A 22,213-nucleotide genomic window follows, 5' to 3' on the forward strand; every position below is an offset into this window, starting at 1 on the left:
ATTGCGGGGTGCGGGTTGTTTAATTATAGCGTGTTTTGTAGAAAAGAAATAAAGAGTAGCGTTAAATCGAATGATGATGTTTATTTATATTACTAGATAGTCGGTTTCAATTATTGTAGATTAAATAAATTAGTGTCACAAATGCCTTCCAAAAGCAGCTATGAGATGGATACCACTTTCTTCCAAACGAACTACGTTTATATATTTCACATTATTATTTCTATTATATTTATTATATGTGTTGAATACTTCCTTAGTTGATGAACGTAAGGTAAGTATCAATTATTTTCTATAATACCTACTACCGTTAATATTGTATTGAATTAATGAAACTGTAAAACTTTATTCAAATTTCAGGTCTCAGTCAGGCTTTCTTGGAACCACATTTCAAAATATAAAGACGCAGCATTTAAATTTGCTACGTTTTTGGGATTGAACTTAGATGGAGGTTACGAGTATCGCAGATTGCATAAATCCAACCAAGTACCCATTAAAAAACTTCCAGATGCTCTCATTATAGGCGTAAAGAAATGTGGTACACGGGCGTTATTAGAATTTTTAAGGTAATGATTATTCTTATTCTTGTAAATTATGTTTATAATCTTATTGGTTTCGAAATATTAAATTAAAGTTTAGTTATATAAAAATATTCAGTAATCATTTTAAATATAGGCTGCATCCAGACGTGCGAGCCGCAGGATCAGAAGTTCATTTCTTTGACAAGTACTATCACAAAGGTTTTGAATGGTACAGGTACGTACTTACGCATTATTATTATTTCAATAATATTTTTATATTATTTTATCATTTCTTTCCATTATCTATAATGATCAATACAATTTTTTTTTGCAGAGATAAAATGCCGCCAACGCTAGAAGGGCAGATTACAATGGAAAAGACACCTTCGTATTGGGTGACGAAATCCGCCCCTAAACGAGTATTTGCTATGAACCCTCTTGTAAAACTGCTAGCTGTTGTTAGAGATCCCGTGACGCGAGCAATAAGCGATTATACTCAGTCTGCTAGGTAAGGTAAATGTACCGAATACAGGGTGTTAAAAAATGTTCAAATTTTAAAATATAGTAACTAGGCAATAGACATGTGTTTGTGTTTTTAATTAATGGAGGACTGTTTAACTTTGTTCTTCTCTTCTATGTAACTTATGTTGTTTACATAATATTTTTTACATAATATACCTACCTATTCGTTTTTTCGTGCAGCATGAGTTGTAGAGCTGTCTTTTTTATTGCAAAGTTAATATTATATGTATTGAGTAGTTGCTAAATATTTATTTTCATACAGCAAACGACCAGGATTACCTCGTTTCGAAGACTTCGCCCTCATAAACAGCACTTTACAATGGGGCGGGGCTTGGGCCATAGATGCATCATGGCCACCAGTAAGATTAGGGATATATTCGCGACCATATCGTAGATGGCTGCGTAGGTTTCCTAAATCTAGACTTTTGTTGATTAATGGTGAGAGACTAGTTGCTGATCCAGCTGCTGAAATGGCTAGAGTTCAGGTGGGTTCCAATTTAAACTTTATTTCATTTGTATAATAAGAGAGTCGTTACACAGGAAACGAATACCTATGTTTGGCACAAGTAAACCTGACTTGAATATGTGTGGGTTCGATTTCCATTGTATTGTATTGTATTGTATCAGCCTGTCGCGTCCCAATGCTGAGCAAAGGCCTCTCCAAGTCGCTTCCATGAATCGCGGTCTTGTCCTAATGAAAACCAGTATATTATTATTACTAAAAATATTATTATAATATTTTTAAATTGGTCAAGTTCATCTCACCATCACTTCTTCGGCCTGCCGCGACGTCTTCTATCTGTTCCTGGGCTCCACAAAGTCGTTATCTTGGCCCACAGTTCGTTCGTTGGGAAATATTTTATGACGAACATTATACTATTTAATTGTGTCTAGCCGTAGATTTTAATATGTAAGTTTTCTCTATACACGTGGCGTGGCGTCTTGATTGGATTTGACCAAGGATTTGACTAAAGATTCTAATACGAAACTTTTTTAAGCTAGGTTTCTTATCGACAGTGAAGTTAATATTACATAATTTTTCAGGATTTCCTCGGTCTCAAACGAGTTATCACGGACAAGCATTTTTATTTCAACTCAACGAAGGGCTTCCCATGTCTTCTTAAATCTGAAACAAAGTCAATTCCACACTGTTTGGGTAAAACCAAGGGCAGAAATCATCCCCATATAGAGCAAGCTGTATTAGATCGTCTGAAAGAATTTTATAAACCACACAATGAAAAGTTTTACGAACTATCGGGCATTAATTTTAAATGGCCGTGAGATGGGCTCAAAAATGGTTAATTTAATCTTCTATTTTTTCAATCAATATTGTAAACTAGGATTTCAAAGAAAATGAAGAACTATAAAATTTGTTTCAGAATTTTTCTGTGGAACTGAATGACCTTCCTATAAAAATATAAGATGTGAAGTCTTTTGTGTATGTAGAATGCAGTTAGCTGTAGGTATAGTATATAACATGTTTAGACGTCCACATTTGCTTTTGACTGTGATCCAAGTATTATAGGTGTACCTTTATTAAGTCATTAAAATAATATTATATTAGTAATATCATTTAATGAGCCTAGTCTGTAGGTAAGTTAAAGTCCTTGCCAAACTTTATACAAATTGAACCCTTGATATTCAATTCTACAGTTAAATATTACTTTAATTAATATAGGTAGGTAATTAACAGATGAAGGTTATTTTCGAATACCGTAGTATCGTTCGATACGAATTTCAAAAAGTTTGGCGCGGACTTTAAAAAAATTACTAATTAGTAGGTACTTACTACGCTTGTAACATATCTATTACGTTGTGACTTTATTTAGGAAAAAAATGTTTACAAAACAATATGATAGGTAGGTACCCGCTGTAGTTTAGGTACTATTACGTATTATTAATTATTATTCTAAAAATTATTAAAGTAAGCTTACGTTGTGAATTAGGGAAAAAAGTGAAGGTATAAGTTATATTCATTAAAAAATAGTTTATCTGTGATAGCGAGATTGTGGTCAAGGTCAAGCGCTTCCATGGCGGGCGCTTCCCTATCTTGAATAAAAAAAGCCGTAAGCGAAAAACTTCACAGTTTGCCAACAACAATTAAAATTACATTAATTTTAATAGGGTACCTACATGGACGTATAAAAAAAGACGGACGGTATATCGCCTAAATATTGAGTGAAGCCTAGTAATGGCGGCGAAACATCCATGCGTGTGTGCCATGTTGCCATGGCAACAGCTGTGTTGATGACAATGGCGGCTGTATTTTTTTCTATAAATTTTGCCGTAATAATTTTGTCATTAAAACATAAAAGTAATAACTTGCTTCCCTGTGGAATGTAATCCCTTGTGTTTTGTTATTTAAAATTGTACTGTTGCGACACCATTTAACCACGCAAGACGGCATTTTAAATATTTTTTGTGAAACAGTGACGCAGTTAATCAGTCGGTAGTTCACGACGTAATGGCGGCCGACTAGCTTACTATGGTGAGAGTGTGTGCGTGTTTATTGTCTTTACGCGATCGCTAGCTTACTATGGTGGCTTCACGTTGTTTGTTCGTAATACGGCGTCCGTCTTTTTTTATACGTCCATGGGTACCTAAACGTAACTAATTCGAACTGATTTCATAATTTTCATTGTTATATAACAAAAATAGGTAATTTTAAGTTAAAAATAAAGATCATAGACATTTTTGTTTGTGTGCATGTCTTCATTGATTTTCCTAAACATTTTTCACAATCCAACCTTCTAGTTCCTAAATAAATTATCACCTAATTCTATCATCGAAAGTTCCTAATGCACTTCACTGTACATTCCTATGCCAATTCTAGATATTATAATTTTGCCAAATTTTATATCACATAAATATCTAGTACGTAAGTGGAAAAATCGGTGGATAATTTTTAATTTAATATAGCAATAATTAGCTGCTATAAGTTACCTACGCCTTAAATTAAATTAGCGATAGCTTTATTAAAAAAACAATGGTTGTGTATGTAAACGAATATACGAGTACGAGTATTGTGTATTGAAACTATTGGATTTAAATAGACTAATAAAATGTTTAATATAAAATTGTTTTTCTTTTATTTAATTAAGTACTAGCTTTCCGCCAGCTGTGGCCCGCGCAGTCAAAGAAAAAGCCGCTTAGTTCCTATTCTTGTGGGATTTTCGGGATAAAATCTATCCCATGTCCTTTCTCAAAAATCTCACGCAACCAAAATCCATAAATCATATTCGAAATATCTTTATGTACTTTTATGTAACTATTTTAAAATTAAATTCTGAATGCTTGGAAGTCGACAGATAAAAATATTATTGAAATTCCCGAGTAGGTACCGACTTTTTTTATTTACCTTTTATGTGAAAAAGACTAGATACTTTATTAGTCTATGATACTTATTAAAAACAGTACTGAAACATGACTGAAACCCACTAGTAGCCTTTTTCTTGTATGAAAAATACCTACATAGTTAACTTAATAATATCATAGTATGTACATACAGCCTGCCCCCAGATAAAGGTATGAAATAAAAGAGGTAAGTAAATGTATATTTTTAATTTATTAACAAAACAACTTAATATAACATTTTTGTAGTTCAAGAAGGAAGTTGCATGAAAACAATCCCTGACGTCGTTGATACAATGCTAAGTATAAAAAAGAAGTGTGTCGTGTGGCACTCGGGGACTGCTGCGGTAAAGCTATTGCATAGCATGCCTTCAAGCCACACCTCCGAGCCCGTCGGAGTGGGGAGCGTGAGGTTTTTTCGTTACAGAATTTCTCGATTCCGACCCCGCGCTCAAGGCCCGCGATAGAAGCTATGCAATAGCTTAAAAAAGAAAATACAGTAAAAGTTCCTTATTCGCGCTTCCTTCATTCGCGGTTTCACTATTCGCTGATGGAAAAAATGCGACCTAAATCCTGTATTCGCGGACTAAAATTCATTATTCGCGGATCGAATCGGTACATCGGTACATACATATATGTAATTACCTAAATAAAAACCATTCGTTATCCTTAGTAAACGCTTAAACTACAACTACGAATTTATAATGTCGACTAAAAAAAAATGAAAAACGAGTAAAAAGTGACAAGCCATTGCCTAAACCTGAAGATAATACCTAATTAAATGGTAATTAATAAATATGTTTGGTCAAAAACTTAAATTTAACTGGTTTCTTTATGTATTTGCTTTTTATTTCGTCACCTAAGAACGTATTCCCTATAACCCCATACAAATTACCATTCCTTATTCACGGTTTCTCTATTCGCGGCATATTTACGGAACCTATTACCCGCGAATAAGGAACTTTTACTGTATATAAAATTATGAAAAAAAAAACAAACAAAACGAAAATAAAATTTGAATTATCCTTAAATCAATGATGTATAAAAAAGATATACAATACAATGTATATCTTTTTTAGACATCATTAGTATTTTAAAAAGGCAACGGCCCTTTAAAAATTGTAAGTCGCGCATAATCTTTTACGCATGAAGCATTATAATTATGTATATGTACTACATTTACATCTCACTTACATAAGTCAGGCAATTAACTGACCTTTCTATTGCCATTCTGGATGATGTACATTGTACAATAATAACTTTGAAACATCTACTTATTTTTTATATTGTATCAGGACTTTGTGAGTTTATATACATATATTATGTATTTATAAAATAAAAACTCAGGGAATTTTAAATAAATACTTACATTGGTTACCTATTGTATATGTTACATCAATATTTTTGTACGTGTTTAGAACGCGTGTATAATATTTGTAGTCTTTTTATGTCTATTAGTAGTAAAATGGTATTTAATTTTATAGGATACTGTATAATATAATATCTACAAAATTTGTATATTCCATGTACCTAGCAAATTATTTTTTGCAACAATTTTGTTTCACTACTTTCAGTTCAGATATGATAATACATTTGAAAATACATATATAATATTTAGCAATAGCAAATTATTTTTTGCAACAATTTTGTTTCACTACTTTCAGTTCAGATATGATAATACATTTGAAAATACATATATAATATTGTTGTGAATATAATATATTGAAGAGCGGTTTCATCTATCCTTTTTCTTATTTCGTAAAAATGTATGAAATAAAAATGTATGTATTTGTACATGATATACGGTATAATATATTATAATAGGTGTCTTACTAAATACACCCATAACATAAATATGTTATCGATAGTTATCACTCGGAGTATGTACAGGTATTTCCATAGGTTTAACTTGTAAGTATGATACTGAGCTCATACTGACTAGAGCGAACACTATTGGGACATTGTCTGTGTATTTTGAGTGGAGTGCTTCGATTTCTGACGCTGCTGGTAGTGATGATGATTCCCTGAAAATTAAGTTTATTAATATTATCAACTCATACAATATTAATATATATCCATTTTTTTTATTAAATGCAGTTTTCCGACAGAAATAATTAAAAGATAGCTAATTTATTTATATAATTTACTAGCTATCCGCCCGCGGCTTCGCCCGCGTTTTCAGAGAAAACCCCGCATAGTTCCCTTTCCCGTGGGATTTCCGGGATAAAACCTATCCTATCTCTCAAGTTGGATCGAACTGCACATGGTGTGCGAATTTTATTATAATCGGTTAAGTGGTTTAGGATTCCATTGAGGACAAACATTGTGACACGAGATTTATATATATTAAGATAAAAAAAAATACATGAACATGACTACAACCAAGTGTTTATAATAAATTGAACCAGACTATGATAATATGCTATGACTTTTACATAATATAAAACAATTATTTCAGTGTAATTTTAGAAGCAATTTTAAATTATAATTATAAGTGGTTAAATATACTCACTCTAGGCAAATAATTCGGAAATGAGGTGTCGGAGGGTCAGTTTTCTTAAAATTCTCCACATCTCTATTGTAAACATCAAAATCAATTTTCAGTATTGAATTACTAGTAATTTCTTTGTTCGATTTTATAATTCTTAATTTCTGTAGTACAGATTGTGTATCGCTACAATCTTCAGGCTTAACTAAGCAATCTACATCAAAATGAGTTTGGAACATAGAAATATCCTGGATCTCAGTAATACTTTCTTTCAGACTTTCCAAGAAAGCTATTTTCAATCCTAACCAGTTTTCAAACGCATTTGATTTAAATTTGGCAAAATCATATAGGAGTTTTGTCTTTGATAACAATGGATCTATGCCATATTCATCACATAGTTCTACTCGACCAAAATCGTTCTCACTAGGAAGCCACTTGCCTTTTATAGTTTCCTTAATAGCATCAGTATATTTCTTATCCTTAATTTCTACATATTCGTCATGCGTTGAGATATTAGCTTCATTAGCAATATCTTGCTTTTCCGACAGCCGTTTGAGAATATTAAAGGGATTCCTTAATTTTTTACTCTTTTTACATTTCTGTGCAGGTGCTTTAGTTGTTTCTTCTTGTATTACACAGTCTGTATCGGATGAGGAATCGAGAATTATTTGCCTCCGATTAATTACATCATGTACAGAATTCAAATAATAATCACAATTATAACATCTATTGAATGTTTTTAGTAATTTCGAAAATGTTCTCCTATGCCTTGGTGTTGCTTTGCCATTAATTTCTAGAGTTTTCAATTCTAGCGCCATTATTTTAATTGATTTAAGGTTATCTTCGAGTGAATCATCATCCGTTTTTCGCTTTTTATTTTGTGGTTCTTCATCATCCATGTCTAAGTCAATAGTTTCTATGGCATCAGCAGTGACAATATCGAAATATGGGCCTAGCCTTAGATTTGTTTTGTATCTTGAATTGTAGGTATTGAGGAGTCTTTGTAAGGACTGAGTGTTATCTTGATTAACATTACCCCTTGCTACAAGTTGCTTCAACTTTTGGGCCAAAGTTTTTATCCTCTGTAAGTAAGCTTCTTGATTGCTCACGTTATTCTGTGCTACATAATTATTCCCTCTGCTGTTAAAGTAATTAAAGTTGTTTAGAGGTAGCCTTTGAAATATCTGTGATCTCTGATAAAACTGAGGCCTTTGAAAGAACAGGGAACCTCGGGATTGGAAAGGTGACGGAAAGAATATTTGTTGAATAAAGGGTCTGTGGAATAGCATGTTAATATTAAAGTAATTGAAGTTAGATTGGGGTCTTAAATAGGAGAACTGCCTGAAATGATTATTGTGGTACATTTGTGTTGAATGTGGTCTATTAGAATTTGATGGGCCACTGGTGGATGCAGTCCTTAATCTTTTTATGTGACTTCCACTTGCTTCATCACTAGAACTATAAGATAAACTAGACGATCTTGTACACTTTTTGGGCACATTCCTTAAGTTAATTGTATAGGATTCCTCAAGAACCATGTCATTTGGAACATATTTAGCTTCTGGCACCTTTAAAGTTACAGTACGCTTTTCTAAAAGATCTGGAATTGTACTGAATATATCATTTGTTGTAGTTGCGCAACATTGTTTAAGTTTCCTATTCTTTAATCTCGATAACTTGTTGTGGTAACTTTTATAAACAGAGTTATATGATTGTACACTGATTGTTTCACTTGTGTGATCTTTTTCTGGTTCTATATGCTCATTATTATCATTTTCACTAATGGAAACTTCTGTTTCTTTAGTGCCATTAGAAGTACAGGCTGTGTCTCCTTCTAGTGTACTTTCATTTGTTTTATCTTCATTATTTGTAACATTTTCATTAAGTTGGGATTCACTCAAAGGTATGCTTGTATTTGCATCAAGATTCTCATGTTTCTGTTCTGTTTTCAATCTATTAATAACAAGAGCTCCTTCTAGTGTACTTTCATTTGTTTTATCTTCATTATTTGTAACATTTTCATTGAGTTGGGATTCACTCAAAGGTATGCTAGTATTTTCATCAAGATTCTCATGTTTCTGTTCTGTTTTCAATCTATTATTAACAAGAGCTCTATGTTTATAAACTTTGTAACCTATTCTACTTAATGAAGCATATACTTTGTATTTTAATAAGTTTATATCCCCTTGCAGTAGTAAGGTGTAGGCTTGTTGTAGTGATACTGTTACTCCACTATATTTAAGTAGCAGACAATTCTGGAATCAAGTTAATAATATTTTATACTGTACTCAAATGTATGAAATATTAAAATTCTAAACAATGTGTTTGTAAACAAATGTTTCAAAAATATTAAAATCTGACATTTGAATCTTAAAATAAAAAAGTCTAATGGACTACAATTAAACAACTTTCAGAAATTTATACTAATTTATCAACAATAGAGCGAAAAAAATGAACAAACCAGTTCCATCAGCAGCAGCGCTTCCTCAGGTCTCAAATAAAGAATTCTCCCGACATTGTGACCTAAGTATTGCCAGTAACCACCACACTTCTGCGTTACTTCAGCTAACATGAGCTCATCTTTCCATTCTGCATGACTGAGTTGACCTCTGTAATAGATATTATAAAATTATGTAGATTTTACATGAAATACTGTGGTTGCATACCTGCATATATGAAATACTTAAATTAAAGTTGTTTAAAATGTTTAAAAATGTAGATAAAACTAGTTTGTGAATTGTTTATACAGGTACTTTACAATTTAAAATAAATTACCTTTTTTCGATACGTTCAACTTCTATGAGACACTTCTTGGCTTCCAGTGATGCTTGAATTTGTTTTTGTTCTAACCAAGAACCATTGGGGACTACATCTTTCAATCCTAATTCAGGTAAATTAGCCTCGAGTCTGGTTACACCTTTTTTCACAATCTCATCACCGCTAAAATATAATAAACATTTTTGAAACACTATAAAAAATAACACAATTTACAGAGGCAAGAAAGAATTCTTACGGTAATATCTTTATATTGTTCATGATTGTATTCAAACGCATTAATTGGAATTGATGGTAATAAGTTGAATTATATATCAACTTTTGATACAATTAAGGACCGTTTTTAGCATATCTTTTTATTAAATAATAAAAAAGTGAAGTGTGAACTGTGAACGTGAAACCACAGAGTACTTTTATATATATCGTGAAACTATAGTCACGAAAATTAAAATTATAAACTGTCAAGTGTCAAGTGTCAATGTCGTCCAAGATGACAGCGCCACTAGGCCATTGTATTGCTATTATAAATAAATAAAAACTGAGTGGTAGGCTTAGGTCTAGGCTTCATAAACCAACACGTTGGTTTAAAATGCTCTGGGAGTCTGGGACTAGGTCATAGGTTTTAAATTATATTCATGACCCATGAGCAAACGCCAAACTCATTCGTCGGTATTTGCTAATGATTAGGTATATAAAGTTGGTAAACCTCGAAGATATATACATTTATTTCCACACACAAGACGATGAATAGATTATGATTAAAGTTTTAGGAAATATCTCTTAAGATATGACAAGAGATTGTACTCTTTTATCTACACTCCATAAAACTACTTTGTAAGTTTTGTTTGTACCAGAATATGTACTTATTAATATATTAAATTACAATTTTCTGTACACCTCGTTTGCGCAAAGGCTTATAATATTCTCCAACTTGCTTTTTTGTGAAATTTCCTATTATATTTTTTCATTAAAACTTATTAATACAACGAACACAGAAAAGACGTTTGGAAGTAATATGCGTATTCATTGTAATTTAAAAATGACAAATAAAGTAATGTGTAATAATATGACGTAGGTAAATATTTATTTTTTTATAAAGTTTTCTGTAATATGAATTTATGAAATGAATTTTTTAACTTTTTAATTTGTAAAAAATTGTAGGCAACAAATGGCAACATTGATATCTAATTAAAAAAACCTCTTTTTTAGCTCTTTTAGAGTATATGTATTCTTTGAAAAAAACTTTGTGCTTTGGCGGGATGGGGATCGACGTTCATAGATTTTTAATTTTTATTTCATCAATAACTAATAAGTTTTAACTCAGATCAAATATGCAAATGTTTAAAAGGTGTGAAATTAAGAGATTCACCTGATTTGGCATTATTTAAAAGAGGTATGTACTTTTTTTATAAGAATTACGTAGATACTAGATACCTAATACCTACTATTATGGCAAATGTAATAATTTTGTAATGTTTTGTCCATAGGTTTTGTCATATAGAATTAAAGTTTTTATGTATTGAAAACTGACTATTTTTCTATTCTATATTATTTTTTTATGCATAGTACTTACATAAGACCAATAAAAAGAAGTTCTATACGAATCAAAACGGGTAGGTAGGGAAATCCTATACATATACCTTCTAATTACTATACATAAGTTATAATATTATGTAAGTACTGCTTACACATACCTAACATTTTCTAATAATCTAAATGAGAATCGGAACGCGCCTAATGTAGGAATTTTGAATTCAGATTTCTGAGTGACAACAAATAGTAAAACTCATGGCATGAGTCTCATGCGCACCAGCAAATGAGTGAAAATTAAATGATTCGTTTTAATTTTCTGAGATTAGGACTTTTAAAATTTCCTACCTAACATTTTTGTGAATATTCTTTCCGTGTTTATGAAACTATTATAATATATGCTTACGGTACCTACCTAAGTTTTTGGCGAGACAAAAGTAGTGGACAATGGGCTTAATTCAGAGATAAAAAATGATGGTCATGAGAATATCTCTTAGTCCTTAGATTAAGAGCATCTAATATAATTTTGAAATGTATTTTTATACAGAAATGCGGTATTTTTTTTTTCAATATAAAATTCTGTCTATGTTGTAAGTATTTATTTTTATATAATAAACTATTTATATAATATTATGTACCTAAGTATGTATATATAATTTGAGAATGATATATGTACGTTTTATAAGGAACATTAGTTATCTGTTATTTTATATAACCTGCATACGTTTGCCAAGTCTCGAGTAAATTAAAACAATAATTTATATATTCACTAGCGACCCGCCCCGGCTTCGCACGGGTGCAATGGCGGCCGGCCGGTTCCGCCGCAAACGCTACGTCCCGCAATTTTTAAATCTGTAATACCTATCTTCGAAAATATTCATTTAAATCATACGATGTAAAGGGCCATATAGATCTATATTAAATAAACAATGTATTCAAGGTATTTAATTCTTTAAGGATTAATGCTGTATTGGTTAAAATCGCTTCGAAAATTAACCATTATTTGTCGTAAAAAGTAAATGACAAAAAAAAGTTATTGTGGGTTATCCATAAGAGATAGACCATCGCGGACTTTTCTGTAGACCTTTTCAATGTGTATAATACTTAATACATTATTTTGATAAATCTCGTAGGGTTCAGCCTGCGTTTGCAATGTAAGCGGAAAAAATGTAATTATTTACGACATCACATTAGAAACCTCAAAAATAACAGTACTTCTCCACTATTTAATTGATGTTATTACACATATAAACCTTCCTCTTGAATCACTCTATCTATTAAAAAAAAATGTGTGCGTGTACTAGAGTACACACGTAAGAAGTGAAACTTCTTTATGTCCTTATTTTTCAAAAAATAATTTACTATATACAATATTAAAGAAATACGTTAGTCACACGATCGTCGCTACCTACTTAAATATTTACACCGGCCGCTGCTGCAACTCGCTCGCTTCGCTCACTCGGCTCGTGCGGTAGTTCAAAAGTTAACCTAAGATGCTCGTCGTTTCGCTCCTCGCTACCTATTTACATATTTACACCGGCTGCTGCTGCAACTCGCTCGCTTCGCTCGCTCGGCTCATGCGGTAGTTCAAAAGTTAACCTAAGATGCTCGTCGCTTCGCTCCTCGCTACCTATTTGAATATTTACGCCGGCCACTGCCGCGACTCGCTCGCTTCGCTCGCTTGGCTCGTGCGGTAGTTCAAAAGTTAACCTAAGATGCTCGTCGCTTCGCTCCTCGCTACCTATTTAAATATTAACACCGGCCGCTGTTGCAACTCGCTCGCTTCGCTCGCTCGGCTCGTGCGGTAGTTCAAAAGTTAACCTCGGATTTTGATTGGACAGAGAGTTTGAGGTTTATTCTTATAAATTTTGAATTCATAAAATTATAATTGAACACCTGACACCAATCAAGCAAACACGTGTTTACGTGAGTCATAGATTTATTATCGTATACTTCTAAAATGTTTTCTAAGAAACAATTGTGTACTTACATTGTCGGCACGTTCTTAAAGTCGGTAACTTATTTTTGTTCGAACAATAGAGGTAATAAATTCCTAATGATCGAGTTGTAAAGGTTGTAAAATAAAAAATATTCTATATTAAAACGTATATAATATAATATGTGCGTCATTAATTTCTGACTGTTTCGAAATTTGGTGCAAAATAAAATAGTGTGTAAATAAAATTTGTAAAAAATCAATAAAATAAAACAATTGAGTCTATATAATCTATAGGCATATTATGTATGTATTTATACAAGATATGTATATATATTTATACAGGGAACTTCTCAACGTGTTATCTATGAAATTATACTTTTACTCAATTGTTTAATTTTATTTACACACTGTTTTATTTTGCATCAAATCTCGAAACAGTCAGAAATTAATGACGCACATAGTACATAATATATACATATTAAGACAGAGGTTAAGCTTAAATAACTTGAAAAATAAATAACATGATCACGCCCACGTGTTGGTGTTTTAAAAAATTCAATCATAAACTGAGAATAACTGTAAATATTTTAGAATTAGAAAAATAAATATGTACCACAATAACATTCAAGTATTAGAAAAAATTTATACATAATTCCACCCACGTGCTAGTGTATCTATACATATTATCTATACATATTATAATAAAATTGAAAAAATTGAAAAATACAATCAAAAAGTGAGGTTAATTTTAAATAACTTAGAAAAATAAATACCATAATTACACCTAAGTATTAGAAAAAGATATGTAATTACTTACTTTTTTTTTAAATTCACTGGAATCAGAATAATTAAAATAAACACTTTGATTGTGCTGATCACTTTAATATAATATTATCACGTCACCATAGAGCGTTGGAAATAAATACGAGTGCAAAAGAAAAACGGTCAAGTAAAGTGGTAGGACGTACGTTAAAACGATACGATATCCCTACTCCGCTGGAGAAAGTATACGTCGAATCACGCGTGGTAGGGATAAGAAAAAAAATGTCACGAGTACGGCGTAACGCAAAAATGTAACGCGCGCGGCGTAACGCAAAAAATGTAACGCGCGCGGCGTAACGCAAAAAATGTCTCACAAAATTTTTGTCCACCCCCGATAAAGAAGTTTCACTTCAAAAACCTCATCAAAATCCGTTGCGTAGTTTCAAAGATTTAAGCGTACAAAGGGACATAGGGACATAGGGACAGAGAAAGCGACTTTGTTTTATACTATGTAGTGAGTAGTGATATTATTTATAACTGCAGCAGCTACCTGAAACCTGTAGAATATATTCTACATAAAAAGTTTACCTATATGTTTTGTTAATTGCATACAGAACAAACTCATTAGGTAGCTTCTGCAGTTATAAATAATATAGTAGAACAATACTGTAACTTATAATTCGACTAACCAGGGTTAATTTCAGTGTGTTCTTGCAACAACTTCAATACAATGAAACAATTAAACATGTTATACCAAATAGAGAGACTGCTACGCCAGTTGAAATTGGCTTTTCGATTTCGACGTGTAGTAATTGTAGTAAGCTACGTTTGTGAATTCGTAGTAGGTATAACGTAGCGTAGCAAGTTGGAAGCATGCCTGACTATCGATTAGTCGCGCGGTCTAATCCGAGAGGGCGCGACGCTGTACGACTGTACCCGAGGTCGATTCACGTCCACAAATAGCGGAAGTAATGAAATGTACAGAAAGATATGAAGCGGAAAAATTGTCGCTTTCCTTTTTCTTCGCGTCACGTCTTAACGTCTAAAAAGGCTTCCTACGTTTGGTTGGCTTACTGGTATGATAAAATGAATTATACGTAATCATTAATCATAAAGTTACTTTTGTAAATAATACATCTCGTATTTTTTTTTGGCTATAATTTAGCCTTAAGTAGCCTTTCAAATATATCCAATAATTATTATAAATAGGAGATTTTTACATGCGCAATTATTCGGACTTAATTGCAAAGAAGTTTAAAACGTATTGATGGGTTAGTACTTAGTAGGTACCTACTCCTTGTTCCAGTTTGAATAAGTTTTGCGCTCCAACTGTAGTATAAGAGGACTGGAGACGATTTAGCGTATTGTAATACGGGTTTTATAAGAGGCGCCGCCCCCTCTGCTCAGTGCCGCCAACGATAGCTCAAAGAATACGATAGTCGTCCGTTAACGCACGCTAAAGCCGGCCGGCATCGATTTAATCGTTGGGGACTCTTGAAATTTCAAATTTCGATTCAAAGTATCATTTCTGTTGACGCCGATATGGATCGAAAACGGGGGATGGGGTGGAACACCCCGTTGTACGGTTTTATTTATGGTATATTTTGACGTGCGCACTCGTTGCTAACTTCAAGGCGTGTAGATAATGGGGTGATGGATAGTGTTATCGGTCGCTATTCACCGTGAACTGTGTCCCAAACGCTTTATATTGTTGCAGTACGGTGTGGAAAACCCATTAACACTGTAAATGATGCGCTATAGAGAAACTTAATGCTAAGTATTGCAATCAGCCGGCGTTTCAGACTGTTTCATGTAAAATACAAATTTACTGTGTTTGATTTATCTGTCCGTTCTAATTTTATTATGAAGTGAAGTGATATTCAAGCTGAAACTGTGTGCTACAAATGCTGGAAAATTGAGGAAAACTCGATCGCATTAATTGTAAGCTTCTCAGGTAAGTACGATAAATATATTATTTCATGTCAGAGGCAATTATTGTTTATCGAAACTTTCAATGAATATGGTCGTTTAAATTAAAACAGTGAGTTTTGCATTTATAGCTTTTCTGATATATAAATAAATATAGAAGATACGATATATTGTAATGCGGCATGTAAACAAGAAAATGCATATTGTGAATAACGCCATCTGTAGGCCGTTTATGGTTGTAACAATTGTTTGTTACAAGCGCCGCACTATACAGCGCCAAAGTGTCAGCCGGCGACACGCCTGCAGTCACGCGGCGTTGACGCGCGTCGCAACATGGTTGCGTGGGTGTAGATCGTAGCGTGATAAACTATCCTAGTGTTTTCTTCACTATAAACACAATGGAAACGTCGTTTTAACTTATAAACAAATGCGCTGTGTATGGAAAATTATTTTATGAGGTTAAAACTGAGTGTAAAGTGGTATAAGTGCTGAGTCTATGTGTGTTTTGTTGTTGACGCGACCCACCGAGGACAGGATTTTGGCGGTGCAGTAGAGGTCTAGTACCGGCATGAGAAAAATAAACGGTCTGTATGCACTTACGTGTAGCAGCATGTCCTTTATATTATTTAATTTATAACATTTAAATAAATGAAGTAGTTTCAACTTAAAACTTGTTTACTTTTTGATAAGAATTCGTGTGAAAAACTGACCGGGTCGTGGTTTATAGATAAGAAATTCAAGAATGCTCGTGCAAAGATCGATCGTATGTAGATGTGAATAAAATTTATATTGATTATAATATTATGTTAAGTGGTTCATATCTCGTTGGTCGCACATATTGCAAACGTGTTTTTGTTGGAACAAACACAATAATATGACTCTACAATCTACATAGGTTATGCTATGTGAATATAATTCATGCACAATCGTATTAGAAGGTCGATGTCCAAGGAAAATAAAATCATATTGCATACTCGAGTAATAATTATTGATAACATGTTGTCTTCATAATTTATTTAATTGGCATTCTGATAACATATTAATTAACAAATACTTAGGATTAAAAAATAAGTCTTAGTAAAATCTAATTTGAATTAACGAACGAATGTAAAAAATAAGAACTCGAGGAACAGGTTTCAAGGTTTTAGCGTAAAACATAAAACAAATGAAAATTATTACACTGAACAAAAAACTTAATCGGAACTCGCCACCGTCGTAACGAACTTTCGAACATTTATACACACAATAGCAATGGGCTCCAATAAAAAGTTATTATCTTCGTCTCGAAATAGAGTTGCCTGAGCGAGAAGCGGCCGAAATCATTAACCGTAGCAGATCACATACAAATGGTCTATAAACGAAATCCGACAATGTTCGATGGGACGAGCTGAAATAACTTGTTACGAAACCAAGCCCGATTCCAGGTCGACGACTGAGGCAAAGTTAATGACAATAGCCTTCCCTGTTACGTTAATAATGTGACACAACAACATAACAAGAATATACGCTAACTGTCATAAAAGCTTTGATAAGGAATTCACAGAGTCCCTTGATATTATCTGCGCAATTATAACTCACGGTCAACATGCATTCACTATGCAAGTACGACGCTCGTACGCGAATAATTATGTGAAGTACTCTTGCAGTAGCTGATGAGATCTTCCCATATTTTTCTTGTGGTAGAACACGTTGGGAGGTCGTCAACGATAAAAACAGTTGATTTAACCTTAAACGATTACGACATAAGGAAGCTTAGAAACTTAAGAATTACTGGTAGTTGGATCTCTGTTTTGTTTTTAAAATATAATATGATGTGCGAACGAGAACGAACGAAGAGTCAAACGTAAAGTTGAGCTTTCAATGTCTATGTTATAACAATGTAACTGCATCCTAATTACTTAGGAGTTTAAGTACGGTGTAGCAACATAATGTGGTGCCATTCTTGCGTGTAACAACGTAGAGGCAGGAATTTAACAAGTTGTGGAAATGTTCAGGCTGCAAAGTTCAATGGTCGAGCTTAGTTAATATGCCAGTACGTAGCGGCAGAAAATCAAATAAACAGTCGCTTTCATCTCCGGTTTATCGGCGATGCACTTCGTATCCTTGCACTTTACCGTATATTATGTTCTACACAAGTGTTCATTCGCAAGCATTATGCAGTTAATATCGATTTCGCTTTTGATAAAAAATGTCAGCGGATACAAAGTACGCTCGACGTATTAATTAGCTCCTCCAATTTAAATTAAAAAGCAGTATTAAAATGTATGAAGATCGACAATTTTAATAATTAATTTTTTCCCCCGTAAATTAAACTGAATTTAAAATAAAATGCATCAATCATTTAACTTAATTTATAGCTTAATGATGCAAATTATTCAATTATATCAATGTAATGTATCAATTTTGATCCAAAAATATGTTCATTGTACAAAGCTGTTCAATTCGGGATACTGAACAATAGTCATCTAGTAACTCGTGTTCAAATTGTGCACTAATTCTTTGTTAACTTTATTACATAGAAAGGATAATAAATATATCAGATAATGTCTATTGATTTTGCCAGTGGTTCAGAATACTCCAATATTGACAATGAGCGGTAGTTTAGATGCTCCTACGTGCTCGGGAAATGGATGAGGATACTACGTGACTTCAGTTCATTGCTCTAGTTTTTTTGCCACTTGATCTTTTGAATGAGCTTGTGGTCCTGAGATGTTTTTAGCGGATGGATTTATTAATTCTCTTTACGGTACCATGAATTTTAATGTGCGAATAAGATGCCATGGTAACAAAATAAACTGTTTTGATGTGTTAGTTTAACAAAGTGCTCGAAGATGTTGGAATGAATTTTAAAAGGTTTTTATTTTAGTAGCTTTAAGGAGAATGGACTAAATTAACTGTACGGTTATATCAATATATCATAGATTTTACATAATTAATCACAAATAGGTTCGTCATGATCCAAACCAGTTTTTGTTAAATCCAATGTACCTACATTAAAAGACTTATTATTTATTAGGATTCCTTTTGATATTAAATATCATGGTTAAATATTTGATTCGATGTCCCCGAATTTCATTATTTTGTGCTGTTTAATCGATAGCTGGTAGTGGATTTTCTTAACAAACTGCTTTTCTTTTCCAACAAAAATGCGTAGTTTTTGTGAAAATCGAAAATGAAAATTATTTTTTTTAAGGTTATTTTTGTACTAAAAACGACACTTTTATACCATTGTCGTATTAAAACTTCTAGTAATCTCGCACACAGGCAATATTTTTAAATATAATGCCGTATTATTAATTTATTTATAACAATTTCTTAAATTATATTACCTGGAAAATGTAAGTTTGTATTTACCACGTATTTACGACATGCCATTATAGATAATAAATGTTATATGACGCGTTCACAATTGTAGATAATAAATATAATTCGAAAGTGATTTTTAAAATGAATTTGTCAAAAATAATTTTAAGGACAGCGCTAGTCGTCCGCTAAACGGATGAATAAAATAAATTAGTTGTCCGATTACCGGATGAATAAAATAATAATTCTTTAGAGAACTGCCGCACGTATTATAGGTTTTTTGTGGGGGGAGGAGAGGGGGGAGGAGGGCACACGTAGGTATTTGATTTTTTTTGCGCGTCGACGGAGCCCCGCTTCGCAGGGCTCCTATTTCTGTGTAGTTTTTTTTTTAAGAAACCTAACCTAACCTAACCTAACGGCTAACCTAACCTAAACTTGATTTTTTTTTGCGCGTCAACGGAGCCCCGCTTCGCGGGGCTCCTATTTCTGTGTAGTTTTTTTTTTAAGAAACCTAACCTAACCTAACCTAACGGTTAACCTAACCTAAACTTGATTATTTTTTTGCGCGTCGACGGAGCCCCGCTTCGCGGGTCTCCTATTTCTGTGTAGTTTTTTTTTTAAGAAACCTAACCTAACCTAACCTAACGGCTAACCTAACCTAAACTTGATTTTTTTTTGCGCGTCGACGGCTAACCTAACCTAAACTTGATTTTTTTTTGCGCGTCGACGGAGCCCCGCTTCGCGGGTCTCCTATTTCTGTGTAGTTTTTTTTTTAAGAAACCTAACCTAACCTAACCTAACGGCTAACCTAACCTAAACTTGATTATTTTTTTGCGCGTCGACGGAGCCCCGCTTCGCGGGTCTCCTATTTCTGTGTAGTTTTTTTTTAAGAAACCTAACCTAACCTAACCTAAAGGCTAACCTAACCTAAACCTAACCTAACGAATTAAGGGCGAATATCTCGGCCATTTTTGATTTTAGAGAAAAGTTGTTCCTATAAAACATGCTTATATTAGCGTAATCTTTACGATAAAATAATAATAAATAGGTGTTATAATGACACCAACTCCATCAAAAATTTTCTAAGTCCTGCGCCCCCTTTGCTTTAGTCCAACCCAACTAGCTTTAGTGTTAAAAGGTTATCTATTAATCCGAATAATCGGACGATTAAATTATTTTATTCATCCGGTAATCGGACGACTAATTTATTTTATTCATCCGTTTAGCGGACGACTAGACACTTCGTTTTAATATAGATAGCATTTGATAATAACAAAAATTTTACGATACATAAATAAAATACAAACAGGTTGTTTAAACCTACGTAGTTTTTTTTTGTTTGAGTGGGAATCGCCCTAAAGTCGCTTCTGGCCCTCGCCGGCCGCTGCCGCGGCACGCTCGCTTCGCTCGCTCGGCTCGTGCGGCAGTTCAACAGTTAACCTAACACGCTCGTCGCTTCGCTCCTCGCTACCTATTTGAATACTAAAAGTAAAAGTTAATCGATTTTTAAAACTGAAGCAAGTGAGCTATAAAAAAAACATTAAAAATTAAAATGTATCATTTATACTCTATGATAAGCTAGTATATTTGTATTGCTAATCTGTGATCTGCGTCATATTAACTAATCTGTGTTATCTGTGGCTTGTTGTGAATACAAAATATGGAACGATTTTTGGCTATACTAAATTGTTAAAATACTATTTTGACAAAATAAATTGTAATATGTAAATAAAGTAATAGGTACGTAAATATATTTAAAAATAATGCGTGTGAGTGTGATAATTAGACATTTTGATACTATAATGGCTTAAGATTTTACTTTAAGTTGCGTTTTTAGTACAAAAATAACCTTAAAAAATATCATTTTCAATTTCGATTTTCACAAAAACTACGCATTTTTGATGGAAAAGAAAAGCAGTTTGTTAAGAAAATCCACTACCAGCTATCGATTAAACAGCACAAAATAATGAAATTCGGGGACATCGAATGTAATATGCAGCCAATATCATTACTCCATGGAATCAGTAACACCCAAGAGATAAATACATTTATCGACTTTAACTTAAAATGTTCTGAATGAAAATTGACAGAATTGAGAATTTATTTTTATTGCGATTCAAAACCAAGGACTAAACCTAAGAACAGAAAGAAACATCTTCATTACTTGCTTGCCTTAATAATATGGTAAAATATAAGAAAAAAATTCAAATTGACTTACTGAATATGAAATAATGTACAGAAGTTTACTTTTTTACGTTTACTTAAACTTGTAAACATTATTTCATATTCAGTAAGTTTGTCCGCTACTCATAATTTACGCGATAATCAAAAGATTTTGCAAGTGATGGAAAGGATAGGATGAAGATAGTACTGAAGTACCCATCAAACTCGTATTGGGATCGGTTTTGAGTATAGAATGAATACAGTGCGGTCGCTTTGTAATTTAATTAATTCGAGCGATTCGCGAATTTGATAAAGACATTTCTTTGATGTTACGAAGTTCCGTGAGAAATCAATGAGTGTAACAATGCGCGTGAAGGTGCCGACGATGTTCTGAATGCTGATATTCAATATACATTATCTGTATGTGGCGCCGCGCGTGATTGCCATGTTGATTTAGATAGCACGTCTGCTACAAATTGTTGCTCTAAATTGCACGTGACAGCAATATATTCCATCCTCCCAATTTGCGTGTAAAGAGTTGTTCCTTGATTTCGGCAAGGAATTATCCAATTGTGTGCTGTTTATTTCGAAACGTCTATTCTTCTTGGTCACACGTTGATGTATTTTATATGCGTTTGCTACTTGCAAATCCATAGGTATCTATAAAATTTTTATAACCTGCAGGAATAGAAAACAAAATTGGCACAGATAGCTGTAGTATTTTACACACAATAGCCGCTACAAACTCGCGTTCCCACACTTGCTACACAGGAATCGATATAGGTAATTGGTTTCTGTTAATCACCCTTATTCGCAGTTGTTTTGGGGCTTAATTAAGATAAAGTCATTTAACTCGCGATCTACATCGCAGGTAAGCAAATCTACAGGGTTATTCGCTCGTTTGCCTCCTGAGGGTGGTGTGATATATTCAGG

At 33.1% G+C, this 22,213-nt stretch overlaps 2 protein-coding genes across 2 annotated transcripts in view; one reads left to right on the forward strand and one right to left on the reverse strand.

Annotated features, from left to right (window-relative positions):
- Tsen54 (tRNA splicing endonuclease subunit 54) overlaps positions 1 to 10,112 on the reverse strand; it is a 150,458-nt gene extending 140,346 nt beyond the window's left edge. The window contains exons 1-7 of the mRNA XM_089698384.1: positions 10,078 to 10,112; positions 9,893 to 10,040; positions 9,655 to 9,819; positions 9,341 to 9,488; positions 6,904 to 9,134; positions 6,050 to 6,415; positions 5,360 to 5,955 (exon numbers count right to left, since the gene is read on the reverse strand). Of these exons, the coding sequence (XP_089554510.1) occupies positions 6,250 to 6,415; positions 6,904 to 9,134; positions 9,341 to 9,488; positions 9,655 to 9,819; positions 9,893 to 9,933 (2,751 nt within the window). The 5' untranslated portion in view covers positions 9,934 to 10,040; positions 10,078 to 10,112 and the 3' untranslated portion in view covers positions 5,360 to 5,955; positions 6,050 to 6,249. The remainder of the gene's footprint in view (positions 1 to 5,359; positions 5,956 to 6,049; positions 6,416 to 6,903; positions 9,135 to 9,340; positions 9,489 to 9,654; positions 9,820 to 9,892; positions 10,041 to 10,077) is intronic.
- Positions 21 to 2,353, forward strand: Hs3st-B (Heparan sulfate 3-O sulfotransferase-B). The gene is made up of 6 exons (XM_089697854.1): positions 21 to 271; positions 358 to 563; positions 673 to 753; positions 853 to 1,026; positions 1,303 to 1,525; positions 2,085 to 2,353. The coding sequence occupies exons 1-6, from the start codon at positions 161 to 163 to the stop codon at positions 2,319 to 2,321; spliced, it is 1,032 nt and encodes a 343-aa protein (XP_089553980.1). The 5' UTR covers positions 21 to 160; the 3' UTR covers positions 2,322 to 2,353.
- Positions 10,113 to 22,213: the final 12,101 nt, after the last annotated feature.

This window comes from Colias philodice, chromosome 8, assembly GCF_061535455.1.
Source record: "Colias philodice isolate Cphi_HAF_F1 chromosome 8, ilColPhil1 Martin Lab GWU primary, whole genome shotgun sequence".
Taxonomy (NCBI): domain Eukaryota; kingdom Metazoa; phylum Arthropoda; class Insecta; order Lepidoptera; family Pieridae; genus Colias; species Colias philodice.

Coding starts and splice junctions, on each gene's coding strand:
- Hs3st-B (XM_089697854.1), top strand. CDS start 161: ATGAGATGGATACCACTTTCTTCCAAACGAACTACGTTTATATATTTC. Junction 564..672: donor GCGTTATTAGAATTTTTAAG/GTAATGATTATT, acceptor TTTTAAATATAG/GCTGCATCCAGACGTGCGAG. Junction 1,027..1,302: donor GATTATACTCAGTCTGCTAG/GTAAGGTAAATG, acceptor ATTTTCATACAG/CAAACGACCAGGATTACCTC.